The sequence below is a fragment of the Gekko japonicus genome, unplaced genomic scaffold, assembly GCF_001447785.1.
Source record: "Gekko japonicus isolate JY-2015 unplaced genomic scaffold, Gekko_japonicus_V1.1 scaffold2918, whole genome shotgun sequence".
Taxonomy (NCBI): domain Eukaryota; kingdom Metazoa; phylum Chordata; class Lepidosauria; order Squamata; family Gekkonidae; genus Gekko; species Gekko japonicus.
Genome location: NW_015161497.1, coordinates 28,358 through 40,432, shown reverse-complemented (window position 1 = coordinate 40,432; position 12,075 = coordinate 28,358). Strand labels below are relative to the sequence as shown.

The window sequence follows — 12,075 nt, the reverse complement described above, 5'->3', positions numbered from 1 at the left end:
GTAAACAGATCAGCCAATATCATAATGCCCCTATATAAATCAATGGTGCAACCTCATTTGGAATACTGTGTGCAATTCTGGTCACCACACCTTAAAAAGGATATTATAGCTTTGGAAAAAGTGCAGAAAAGGGAAACTCGAATGATAAAAGGGTTGGAACACTTTCCTTATGAGGAAAGGTTAAGGCGCTTAGGGCTCTTTAGCTTGGAGAGACGACGACTGAGGGGTGACATGATTGAGGTTTATAAGATTATGCATGGGAAAGAGCAGGTAGAGAAAGAGGTACTTTTCTCCCCTTCTCACAATATAAGAACTCGTGGGCACTCCATGAAATTGCTGAGCGGTCGGGTTAGAACGGATAAGAGGAAGTACTTCTTCACCCAAAGAGTGATTAACACTTGGAATTCACTGCCACAGGAAGTGGTGGCGGCTACAAGCATGGACGGCTTCAAAAGGGAATTAGATAAGCATATGGAGCAGAGGTCCATCAGTGGCTATTAGCCACAAGGTATAGATAGGGACTCTGGGGCAAGTGATGCTCTGTCATCTTGGTGCTTGGGGGGGGGGGTCAACAGTGGGATGGCCTCTAATGTCCTGGCCCCACTGGTGGACCTCCTGATGGCACTGGTATTTCTGGCCACTGTGTGATACAGAGTGTTGGAGTGGATGGGCCTTTGGCCTGATCCAACATTGGCATCTCTTATGTTCTTAAGCGTCCTTAGGAAGGGAATCTAATCTTATACAGGCTCTGCATCCTGCACTGTTGCTGTCCCTGCTTCATTCATTCTGACCTCCAGGTCTGTTCCCAAATTCTACAGATCCTGTGCTTTGGAACAATCTCTGTACAGATGGGCATACGTCATCACCAGGAACCAGCTCTGAGTTTCTTTACAAGGCAGCTGGGCAACTTTCCTTAAGCCTCTGCACACCAGACTTGTCAATGCAACTGTTTCTTGTTGTGGGTTTGTGGTGGGGCAGGATGAGGGCCTTAATACAGCGGTACAGAACACTACTCGGTATGCACAAAGGACCACGACTCAAAGCCCGGTCACCTTGGGCAGAATGGAGGAGAAAGACCTTTGGCCCGAAGTCACTCGCCATTGGTCAAAGGGGATGATTATGGATCAGTTGGGTCAAGTCTGATTCAATGCAAAGCAACTTTGAATGGAGGAAGTGCCCTGTCCATGGGGTAAGACACTTAACCGGCCTGGTTGATTTCAGTCGCTGCCCCAGGCAAGGGCAGGAGGTCTTCTTTGCACCCAAACTTAGAGTCATAGAGGTGGAATACTGTGTGCAGTTCTGGTCACCACACCTTAAAAAAGGATATTATAGCTTTGGGAAAAGTGCAGAAAAGGGAAACTCGAATGATAAAAGGGTTGGAACACTTTCCCTATGAGGAAAGGTTAAAGTGCTTAGGGCTCTTTAGCTTGGAGAAACAATGACTGAGGGGTGACATGATCGAGGTTTATAAGATTATGCATGGGAAAGAGCAGGTAGAGAAAGAGGTACTTTTCTCCCTTTCTCACAATACAAGAACTCGTGGGCACTCCATGAAATTGCTGAGCGGTCGGGTTAGAACGGATAAAAGGAAGTACTTCTTCACCCAAAGAGTGATGAACACATGGAATTCACTGCCACAGGAAGTGGTGGCGGCTACAAGCATGGACGGCTTCAAAAGGGAATTGGATAAGCATATGGAGCAGAGGTCCATCAGTGGCTATTAGCCACAAGGTATAGATAGGGACTCTGGGGCAAGTGATGCTCTGTTTTCTTGGTGCTTGGGGGGGTCAACAGTGGTTGGGCTTCTAATGTCCTGGTCCCACTGCTGGACCTCCTGATGGCACCTGGTATTTCTGGCCACTGTGTGATACAGAGTGTTGGACAGGATGGGCCTTTGGCCTGATCCAACATTGGTGTCTCTTATGTTCTTATGGAAGGGACCTCGAGAGTCATCTAGTCCATCCCCCTGCACAATGCAGGACATTCACACCTCCCACCCCCAACCAGGCCCATAGCTACAGTGGGGCATCTCGCCCCCCCCGACTTACTGCTGAGGCCTCCCAACTTCCCATCCAGCCAGTTCATTTTATTTTTGTGTGTGCCACAGCCATGCCACGCTGAGCCATCACCCTGCCCTGCCTGCCGGCAGTGTGCCTCTTCCTGGCTGCGGGCGAGGCGTGCCACAGGGCACTTCTGCTCCCTGCCCCAGCCCTCTCCCTCTCACGTCACTTTTAAAAAACCTTTACTCTCTTGTTGCTCCCAACACAGTGCCCCCCGACTTATTTAAATGCCCCCCAAAGTAAAAAAAAAAAATTATGGCTACGGCCCTGCCCCCAACCTTCCATGCCCAGAAGACGGCAAAACGAACAAACACACAAACAACCCTCCAGGATCCCCGGCCAAACTGGCCTGGAGAAAAAAATGGCTTCCTGACCCCAAAGTGGCGATCGGCATCTCCCTGGGCGTGTAAGATTTTTTTACTTCTCAGAGTACTTCCCCCCCAGAGCCTACTTGCCTGCTGATCTCCCCCCAAGTGTCGATGACTTTGGAATAGTCCAGCTTGGGGGCGGAGCCAGCCACCTTGGCCAGCAGCATCCAGGCGGGCGAGGAGTGCTCCGTGCCCACGTGAGAGATGACCACGTTCACAAACGTGGAGGAGAAGCGGCCTTGCTTGGACCAGACGCGGAAAGCTTTGCTCAAGTAGCGGCTGCGAAAGAGGGCAACGAGAGAGAGAGAGAAGGGGAGAGAGAGAAAACACAGCCCATTAGGACAGCTAGACCAGACTCAGGTGGATTACACCAGGGAGGGGGGCACATCTGGACCGGGGGGTCTTGTCTTCCAGCCCTCAAAGCCCCTTAACAGTTTATTGCAAGCATGAGTTTCCTGGAATGCAGCACCAGCCAGCAGCCGGACATGCCTGAAAAATTAAATTCCAGCCCGGTAGCAGCTAAGACCCAACAAAAATTTCCATCTGCATTTGATGAGGAGAGCTTGGACTCAGAAAGGCTTATCCCTTGGGGAAATGTCATCAGTCTTTAAAGCGCTACTGGACTCGGATTTTTGTCCTGCTATTGCACCGGGATGGGGCTGCCTGCCTGAAGATTTCCTGAAGATTAATGATGCACAGGCCTTGAATTGCTCAAGAGCCCTTAGCGGCGCAGCGGAAAGATGATAGCCTAGTCTCTGCTTGCTTTTTGAGGGCTGACTTTTCAGGTGCTGGAAACAGAAATAGCTGACCCTCAGCATCTAGCCTTGAAAAGTGAGCATGGAAAAACATGAGGCTGTCTTACACTGAATCAGACTTGTCAGTCCATCAAGACCGGAATTGTCATGATATTCTCTTTATATTATTAGTTTGCTTTCTAAAATATATACACACAAAAGATCAGTCTTGTCCGCTCAGACTGGCAGTGGCTCTCCTGGGTCTCAGGCAGAGGTCCTTCGCCATCACCTACTACCTAATCCCTTTCACTGGGGATGCCGGGGATGGAACCTGGGACCTTCTGCATGCCAAGCAGATGCTCTACCACTGAGCCACAGCCTCTCCATGTGCAGCAGAGACAGATGTGGCTCTTGGGCTGGAAAAAACCGCCCACCCCCAGCTATGCACAAGACGGTTCTTTAGATCTGCATTAAGACACCAGTGCCCCTTTAGGAGTTCCATGCAATAAGGAATGCATCAACAAGAGACACTGTTAAACTTGAAACACACTTCTGCTCTTTTTTGCAAGAAATCCAGAAGACGAACAGCTAAAGAGACCCTGCCCAAGGAATCTAGGGCATCAGACATGGGGCTATCCCATGTTCGTAGAATCACAGAGTTGGAAGGGATCTCCAGGGTCATCTAGTCCAACCCTCTGACCAATGCAGGAAATTCACAAATACCTCCGCCCCACACACTTAGTGACCCTTGCTCCATGCCAAGAAGACAGCAAAAAAAAAAACCCCTCCAGGATCCTTGGCCAAACTCATAACCATCTTTGAGGTAGCTTAGACTGAGACCCAGTAACTTCCAACGGAGTTGCCAGGTAGAAGAGGGATTTGAACACAGATCTCCCTGAAGATTTCCAGATCATTCAGCCCCAATGCAGTTCCCAGTCCCATGGTTACTTTGTTGAGATAACCAGAAATCTCTGCAGAGCCTTGTTTAAAAATCCAAGGGATAAAACCAATTTAAGAGACAGTCTCCATATCTGGATTTGATCACCCTCTTTTTTGGCGTGGGCTATCTGCACGACTTCAGGTGACCGCACAGCCTAGTTCTCTATGCTGAAATATCACCCCACTTTGATTCACAGATTCTCCTGTCTCACAGCCTGGAGGCGGTGTGGGGCTTGCAAGGCGTGTCTTGGATCTGGCACGCAACACAGAGACGGCAAAGCCTGCTGCCAAAGGGCCCGGAGCAGGACTCGTGCCAGCGTTGCAAACCGGGATGCGGCACGACCGGTGCATCAGCATCCTATTTCAGAAAGCGCCACACGCTGTTGACTAATAAACATAAGGTATTCTTAATTGGCATTCGTGTCCTTGTCAGTATATATATATATATATATATACGAAAAAAACTCATGGCTCCGTCCCTTCCCCTGCTTCCTACAAGCTCTGGAAAGAGACAGGATGGTATTCTTAGTCACAGACAAGCAGCATATTGTGCACCGGATTGAAGACGAACATTGCATTTGAGGGGTTGCTTCCCTCCGCCGATGTACTCCTGATGAGCGTTTGACAAGCCACTGCTCAAAATAAAAAAAAGCACCAGACTAAGGAGAGGCAAACGACAGCCCCGGAATCCAAACTGACTCCCCCGCGGCTCTCCTTTCTGCCCTCCCAGCACTGCCCAACATCCCAAAGCAACTCCCTTCTACACACCCCCACTGCTTTCCCCAAGGCGTTCCAGACCAGTGTTCCCTCTAAGCTGAGTGAGTGTGAGCTAGCTCACAGTTTTTTTAGCCTCCTGCTCAAAGGTTTTTGCCTTCGCTCAGGAAGGAGGGCTCCAGAGCAAACTCATTTACGCAGTAGCCGAATGGCTCGCTCGCCACTTTCATGCCAGGAGCTCACAAAGGGGAATTTTTGCATAGCTTAGAGGGAGCATTGGATCAAACCAGGCCAGTCTGAGAGCAACGAAGGCCCTTCCAGGGGGCTCCCCTTAGGAACCCCAGTTTCTTTCCCCCCCCATTTTTTTTTTGTTAAAATACATTTTATTTCATGCCTTCTCAAAGCACAATGCCACCAACATCAGAAAAGGCTCGTAGAAATATATAGTTTCTTGGCAGCACGTGGAAAAACATAAAAGAGCCCCCGTTTCTATGAGCAAGACAAAAAAATAAAATAAAAATAAACTCCAAGGTGAGCCAAGGGCACCGGTGTTCATAATCCCAGGAGAGGCTGTTGCCAAAGCCTCCTCCGCCGCTCTTGAGGAGAGGGCGCTGGAGAGCCCATTGCCAGCGCTGGCACAGAGGAAGCAGCGGGCCAAGTCAGCGTTGCTGGCCTCCTCCAGCCCTTGCTCTGGTCAAAGGTGGCCAACGCAAAGTGAGTTGGCAACCCAGGGGCTGCAGTAGCAATTGCCCGCAATTCAGAGTCGCGATCGCACACGCAGAGGGAGAGCGCTCTGTGCTTATTTGTGGAACGCTTTCTTAATGTCCATCACTTAATGACGCTTCTGCTAGCCGTGGCTGGGCCCTGAGCTGGCCCCATCTCGGAAGTGAAGCAGGGGCAGCCCTGGTTAGCACCTGGATGGGAGACGGACCACTGAGGAAGTCCCGGGTTGCCGGGCAGATGCCCAAACCCCCTCTCTTCCTCTCTTACTTTGAAAACCCCATGAGGAATCACCATAAGTTGGCTGTGACTTGATGGCACTTTCCGTCACCAGTCACGGCTCCTTCTTTGGAGGTTTTGAAGCAGAGGCTTGATGGCCCTCTGACAGCACTGCGGATTCTGTGAACTTGGGAAGATCGTGAGAAGGGAGGGCAGGAAGGGTTGCCTCAGGGCTTAGATCTTGTGGCCCTTCCTTACACGCCCAGGGAAATGCTGGTTGCCACCTTTGGGGGTCAGGAGGCAATTTTTGTCCAGGCCAGTTTGGCCAGGGATCTTGGAGGTTTTTTTGTCATCTTCTGGGCATGGAGCAGGGGTCACTGCCAATGTTCCCTCTAAGTTATGGAGTCCTGAGAGCAAAAATTCTACTCTGTGAGCTACTGGCATTAAAGTTGTGAACCAGCCATTTGGCTACTGCATACATTAGTTTGATCTGGAGCCCTCCTTCCTGAGCTAAGACACAAAGGTGTGAGCCAGAGGCTAAAAAACTGTGAGATAGCTCACACTAACTCAGCTTAGAGGGAACACTGGTCACTGCAGGTGTGGAGGGGGAGGTGTTTGTGAATGTCCTGCCTTGTGCAGGGGGTTGGACTAGATGACCCCAGAGGTCCCTTCCACCTCTGATACTAGCCAACAGAAATCTTGCCGGGTATCCCTCTGCCTCCTGAGATGTCGGTACACTCTGACACCTGCAAGCCTTTCGACACAAAAGCTAAAATTCTCAGAAAGTTGAATTCTGCCCCCAGTAAGGTGTGTGAGATACACACATTTATCATGGAGGATGACAGCATACCCTCACATCACAGGCCTCTCCAATCAAAGGCCAAGGCCCAATTCACACCAGGACGAGGTAGAACAGACTTCACAACTTCCGACTCAGGGTTTACACCAGGAATCCCCAGCCTTTTTGAGCCTGTGGGCACTTTTAGAATTCTGGCCTGGTGGCTGCTGCAGGAGGCGGAGCCAGCCGCAAAAGGACTGCCACAGCTTCACGTCACAGCACGAGGATCTGTGCTGTGTTACCATTGGCAGCTGCTGCCAAAGCGACATTTTTAAAAAACTGCACAGCCAATCAAATCTCTGGTCTGAAGCCCTGCTTGGCAAAAGCCCTACCTGGCCCCAGCTACTTATCACAGAATCTCAGAGAGTTGGAAGAGGCCAGACAGACCATCTAGTCCAACCCCCTCCTCAGTGCAGGATCAGCCTAGAGCGTCCCTGACAAGTGTTTGTCTGTCCAGCCGCTGCTTAAAGACCGCCAGGGAGGGGGAGCGCACCCACCTCCCTAGGTGACTGATTCCACCTTTGCACAACTCTTACTGTCAAAAAGTTTTTCCTCATATCCAGCCGGAATCTTCCCACCCATAATTTAAACCCATTACTGCGAGTCCTATCCTGGGCTGCCAACGGGAACAGCTCCCTGCCCTCCTCTAACTGACAGCCCTTCAAATACTCCCTAAAAACACTTGGCGGGCACCAGAAAAGGCGTCAGGGTGTGCCAAGGTGCCCTTGGGCATAATGCTGGAGACCCAATTGATGCTTCTGAATGCTTTCCTATGCTGAGAACTCCCTGCAAATTGCAAGCCACCGTGGCAAGCAACGGTGGGTGGGTGGGACAGAGAAAACCTTTCTCCCTGCTCAGCTAGATTTCCACCTGCAAAGCTGGAACCCTGCACTTGCAAGCCCAAAGGGGTGGAGCTCTTTCTTCCGCATCGTTCTCCTGCATACACGAACCAGGCTTGACCCAGGCACACAGGCCTCAAATTTCAGTGGGGCTTGCGTGCCAGGAATTGGAGGTGGAACTGCAGGCCAGGTCCCCAAGAAGAAAGGTCCACTCACGGCTGCATGCTACTGACCGCACCTCAGTTCTTGACTCTCTTTCGTGAGCAGGGTCAGGAGATCCCAGGCCAGGTTCTGCCCGGCCTCGTGGTGCCTGCTGTGCTTTATGGGCTCCAGCAAGAGCTGGTCGAGGCAGGCCAAGGCTTTCTCCTGCACGGAGCTCTCGCAGTCCATGACAACGGGAACGACACCTGTCAGCCAGGCCTTCTGGATCAGGACGTCATCAGGGTGAGACTGAAACAAAAGGAAGTCTGGTTAGAGTCCAGCCTCAAGACTAGGGATGTGCATTCGGCTATAGCTGGACCGAAAAAATACCCCAAAATACCTTGTTGGTATTTTTCGGGTATCATTTGAGCCAAATTCAGATCACAGTTCTGTATTCGGCTACTGGTATAGCTGAACCCGAAAAAGCCGTAATTATCCAGCTTTTTTCGGATTCATTTTGCTATATGAAAAAGGTCTCATTATACAAAAAAGGCTCAGCCGCCAGTCAGCTGTTTAAATGCCTTTCTTTTCCTCCCTGATCTCGGGGAGGGAAAGGCATTGTAAACATGCCTAGGTTCCCTGCCTGCCCTTTTCCAGCTACAATCTATCAGCTAGAGAAGGGAAAGCAGAGAGCCAGACTTTCTCCTTATTAATTTCACTCCCAGCTGACTGGCGGGGAGTGAAATTGACAGGGAAATCTGTAGGGTCTACCAGAGGGAAAGAAGGCATTCTAACATGCCTCCTTTCCCTGGGGTGGTGTAAATTGGACACGAATATATTTGGGAATACCGAATATAGCCCAATCCGAATACTTTACCAGTATTTTACTGGGGAAATTCGGCATTTACCAATATTTTTCGGGTCTGATTTACCCGAACCTGGAAAAAAACGTTTTTTTTGCACACCCCTACTCAAGACCTGAAGGACCTGCAAATGCAGAGGCCGAGCAAGCAAGCTGCTAGAATACCAATAGTGGCTGGAAAGGCACAGAGATCAGGACGGAGAAGTTATGCCTGAGCAAGAACAGTCCACGATTCAAAATCCCAAGTGTGTGGTGAACCAAGGATGAACTTTGGCTCGCAAAAGCTGCTGGAATGTGGCACAGGGTTCTCTTACATCGGACCAGGATTTCTCTTCTCAGTCCCACTGCCCATTGACCCAAGAGCAATGGAAGCCATTTCTAAACTCTATGGTTAAATACGCATGTTGGGACCCAAACTGGGGATGGCCTGTTGGCTTTTATGCCTTGCTTGGAAGCTTCTCCTGGAAACATCTTGGTGAAGGAAACAGACTGCTGACCCCAGACAGGACTCTTGGGTCTGGTCCTGTAGGGCACTCCTTCTGTCCAGGCCTGTAGCCAGGATTTTGTGACTTATGGGGCAAATTTCTGGTGGGGCTGAAGTTCTCAGTGCAGAAAGAAAAGCAATTAAGCCAATAGAAAGCTGTTACACCAGGAGAGATATCTAAACTGCAAGCTGTTGACCACTTTAGATGACAGTTCTCAGCTGCTGCAAGTTAATCACTTCTGCCAGACTAAGCAACAATTCTGATAACAACCCTGCATCTCCAGTTAAAGAGGACCAGGTAGAAGGTGATGTGAAAGACCTCAGCCTGAGACCCGGGACAGCTGCTGCCAGTCTGAGTGTAAGAAAAAGAGATTGGATTTATACCCCACCCTTCACCACCTGAAGGAGTCTCAGAGTGGCTTACAATCTCTTTTCCCCTCCCCTCCCCACAACAGACACCCTGTGATGTAGGTGGGGCTGAGAGAGCTCTCTTGAGAACTGCCCTTGAGAGAACAGCTCTGAGAGAACTTGTCACTGACCCAAGGTCACACCAGCAGCTGCATGTGGAGGAGTGGGGAATCAGACCCCGTTCTCCCAGATTAAAGTCCATGTACGTGAAAGCTTAGACCCAGAATAAAACTTTGTTGGTCTTAAAGCTGCCACTGGACTCAAACTTTGCATAACTCTTGGCTTCCTGGTGGTGTTGGTTAATATTAAGCCCAGTGTGAGCAAGACTGAGAACATTCACCTTCCCCCAGACCTTGCCTTTCTTCCTTTTTTTTTTTTAAAAAAGCAAAGGTTCTGGCCCATAGGAATTCACAGAAACACGCTCAAGACTGAGTGGGTAGCACATGCCGAGATCTCCAAGGCCAGAGGAAAACCAGAATAAATTATGTAAAACTGCAAAAAATTCCGATTAAATTATGCAAATATGCTCCATTTACATTATTTACATAGGGCAGCTGAATTTAAGCTTTTCTTAGCACGGAATTAGGATCACTGGGACACACAGTCCCACATCCACCCACCCACCCACCGTCTAACAGTAAAGAAACAGAGTCCGTCTCCCTCGCTCACCATTAAGAGGTCCGTAATGGACTGCAGGGCTTGCTTCCTTACAGACACGGCAGGATCACGGCACCGATCCTGGAGTGTGGCCAAGTCTTCCGGGGAGCAGGGGATCACGCTGTGTTTCAAGATGCTCATGAGCACCTAGGGAAGAGACAAGGCGTGGGACAAACACCGTGAACAACACAGCAGCAAAAACCACATTATATGCCATCTGGCAGAAGACTGACCCAAGCGCACCTGTCCTCCACAAGGGATCGGTGAGGTTCAGCTGAAAAACCAAATCTTGGAATTAAACTTTCAAGTGCAATATGTGCAAGTTAACAAAGGATAACAGGATTTGTACAGTCTGCAACCATTCTAAGCGCTCAACTGGAAAACGAAGTTTCCCCTTATCATGCACAACTTCTGGAAAGTGGCAAGCCAGGAGAAGGAGAATATTTCAAGTATCACATCCAAAGCGCTGCAAATATTTAGGGTGTGCCACCAAGTTGCTTCCAACTTATGGCAACCCAATGAATTAACATTCCCCAAAACATCCTATTGCTAGCAGCCTTGATCGGGTCTTCTAAACAGAGGGCTGTGGCTTCCTTGATTGAGTGAGTCCATCTCACGTTGGGTCTTCCTCTTTTCCTGCTGCCTTCAACTTTCCCTAGCATGATTGTCTTTCCCAGTGACCCCTGTCTTCTCAGAATGGGATGGGACCAAAGGATGACAGCCTCGGCTGCGAAACGTTAGGGGTGAGAAGGACGTTAAGAACAGCTGGGATATTCTACATCAGGGGTGTCGAACTAATTTGTTACGAGGGCCAGATCTGACATAAATGAGACCTTGTTGGGCCAGGTCATGTGTGCCATAAAATGTAATGCCAGGTAGTGGAGATATAAACTTTATAAAGGACACAAACACAAGGGGTTTTCTTTTAACTTAAAATAAAAACATGCTTAAAACATTAGCACTTTTGCAATATTTTGTTTATCTAACAGTGTCTGATAACTGACACCTCTTGCTCTGAATTATTGCATCAAAATGTCTGTGCTGCTGTAACCTTGAGTATGCTGTTCAGGTGTGTATCTGTAAGCTGCAAACCTACGATGACGCAGCAGCAGCAGAACTGGAAGAAGAAACAGAAGACAGCCAGTTCCACTGCGGGCCTGATAGAAGCCCTCCGGGGGCCTCATCTGGCCCCCGGGCCGCATGTTTGACACCCCTGTTCTACATCTAGCAGGGACGTAACATCCCAAAACTGCCTCCCTGTACCGAGTGACCCCTCCCCACCAATGCTCCCTCTAAGCTGTGGAGTCTTGTGAGCAAAAATTCTACTTTGTGAGCTACTGGCATTAAAGTTGTGAGCGAGCGATTTGGCTGCTGCAGAAACTAGTTTGCTCCGGAGCCATCCTTCCTGAGCCAAGACAAAAATGGGTGAGTTGGAGGCTAAAAAACGGTGAGCCAGCTCACACTCACTCAGCTTAGAGGGAACACTGCTCCCCACTCCTGGAAGATACCGTCAAAGGTGTCAAGCATGCCATGGATGATCCACGGGGTAAGCATGGCAGACAGGATGGGGGCGACTTGCTACAAGGAGGATGTTTGTGGCAGCATCCCCCAGGTGGAAGGTAATATGCGTAAGCACCAAGAAGCATTCATCTTAATGACTCATTTCTTCTCGGCAGCCGCTTGATACCCTGAAAAGGTCAGCGACGGCAATCATCCCCTTAAGTGGCACTCCACACACACACCCCAACAATATACATAAACTCAGAATGCTGGGATTGCTGCAAAACTTTGATTCAGTCAGACCCAAATTAGCTGCAAACGACCATCACCGGTGTGTGTGCATGAAGGGGGGGTGGTTAGCAATGTTCCCTCTAAGCTGTGGAGTCTTGTGAGCAAAAAATTCTTCTTTGTGAGCTACTGTCATTAAAGTTGTGAGCGAGCCATTTTGGTTACTGCACAGATTAGTTTGCTCTGGAGCCCTCCTTCCTGAGCTAAGACAAAAATGTGGCAGCCGGAGGCTAAAAAACTGTGAGCTGATCAAGACTTTTTGAAGAGACACGCCAGCTCAGAGGAGGCAGCACTTGCCAGATGG

At 49.6% G+C, this 12,075-nt stretch overlaps 1 protein-coding gene across 1 annotated transcript in view; it reads right to left on the bottom strand.

Moving 5' to 3' along the window:
• NCAPD3 (non-SMC condensin II complex subunit D3) overlaps positions 1-12,075 on the bottom strand; it is a gene marked incomplete at its 5' end in the record, with an annotated part of 82,741 nt that overhangs the window by 44,294 nt on the left and 26,372 nt on the right. Inside the window, 3 exons of the mRNA XM_015429196.1 lie at positions 2,512-2,707; positions 7,670-7,881; positions 9,996-10,130. Of these exons, the coding sequence (XP_015284682.1) occupies positions 2,512-2,707; positions 7,670-7,881; positions 9,996-10,130 (543 nt within the window). The remainder of the gene's footprint in view (positions 1-2,511; positions 2,708-7,669; positions 7,882-9,995; positions 10,131-12,075) is intronic.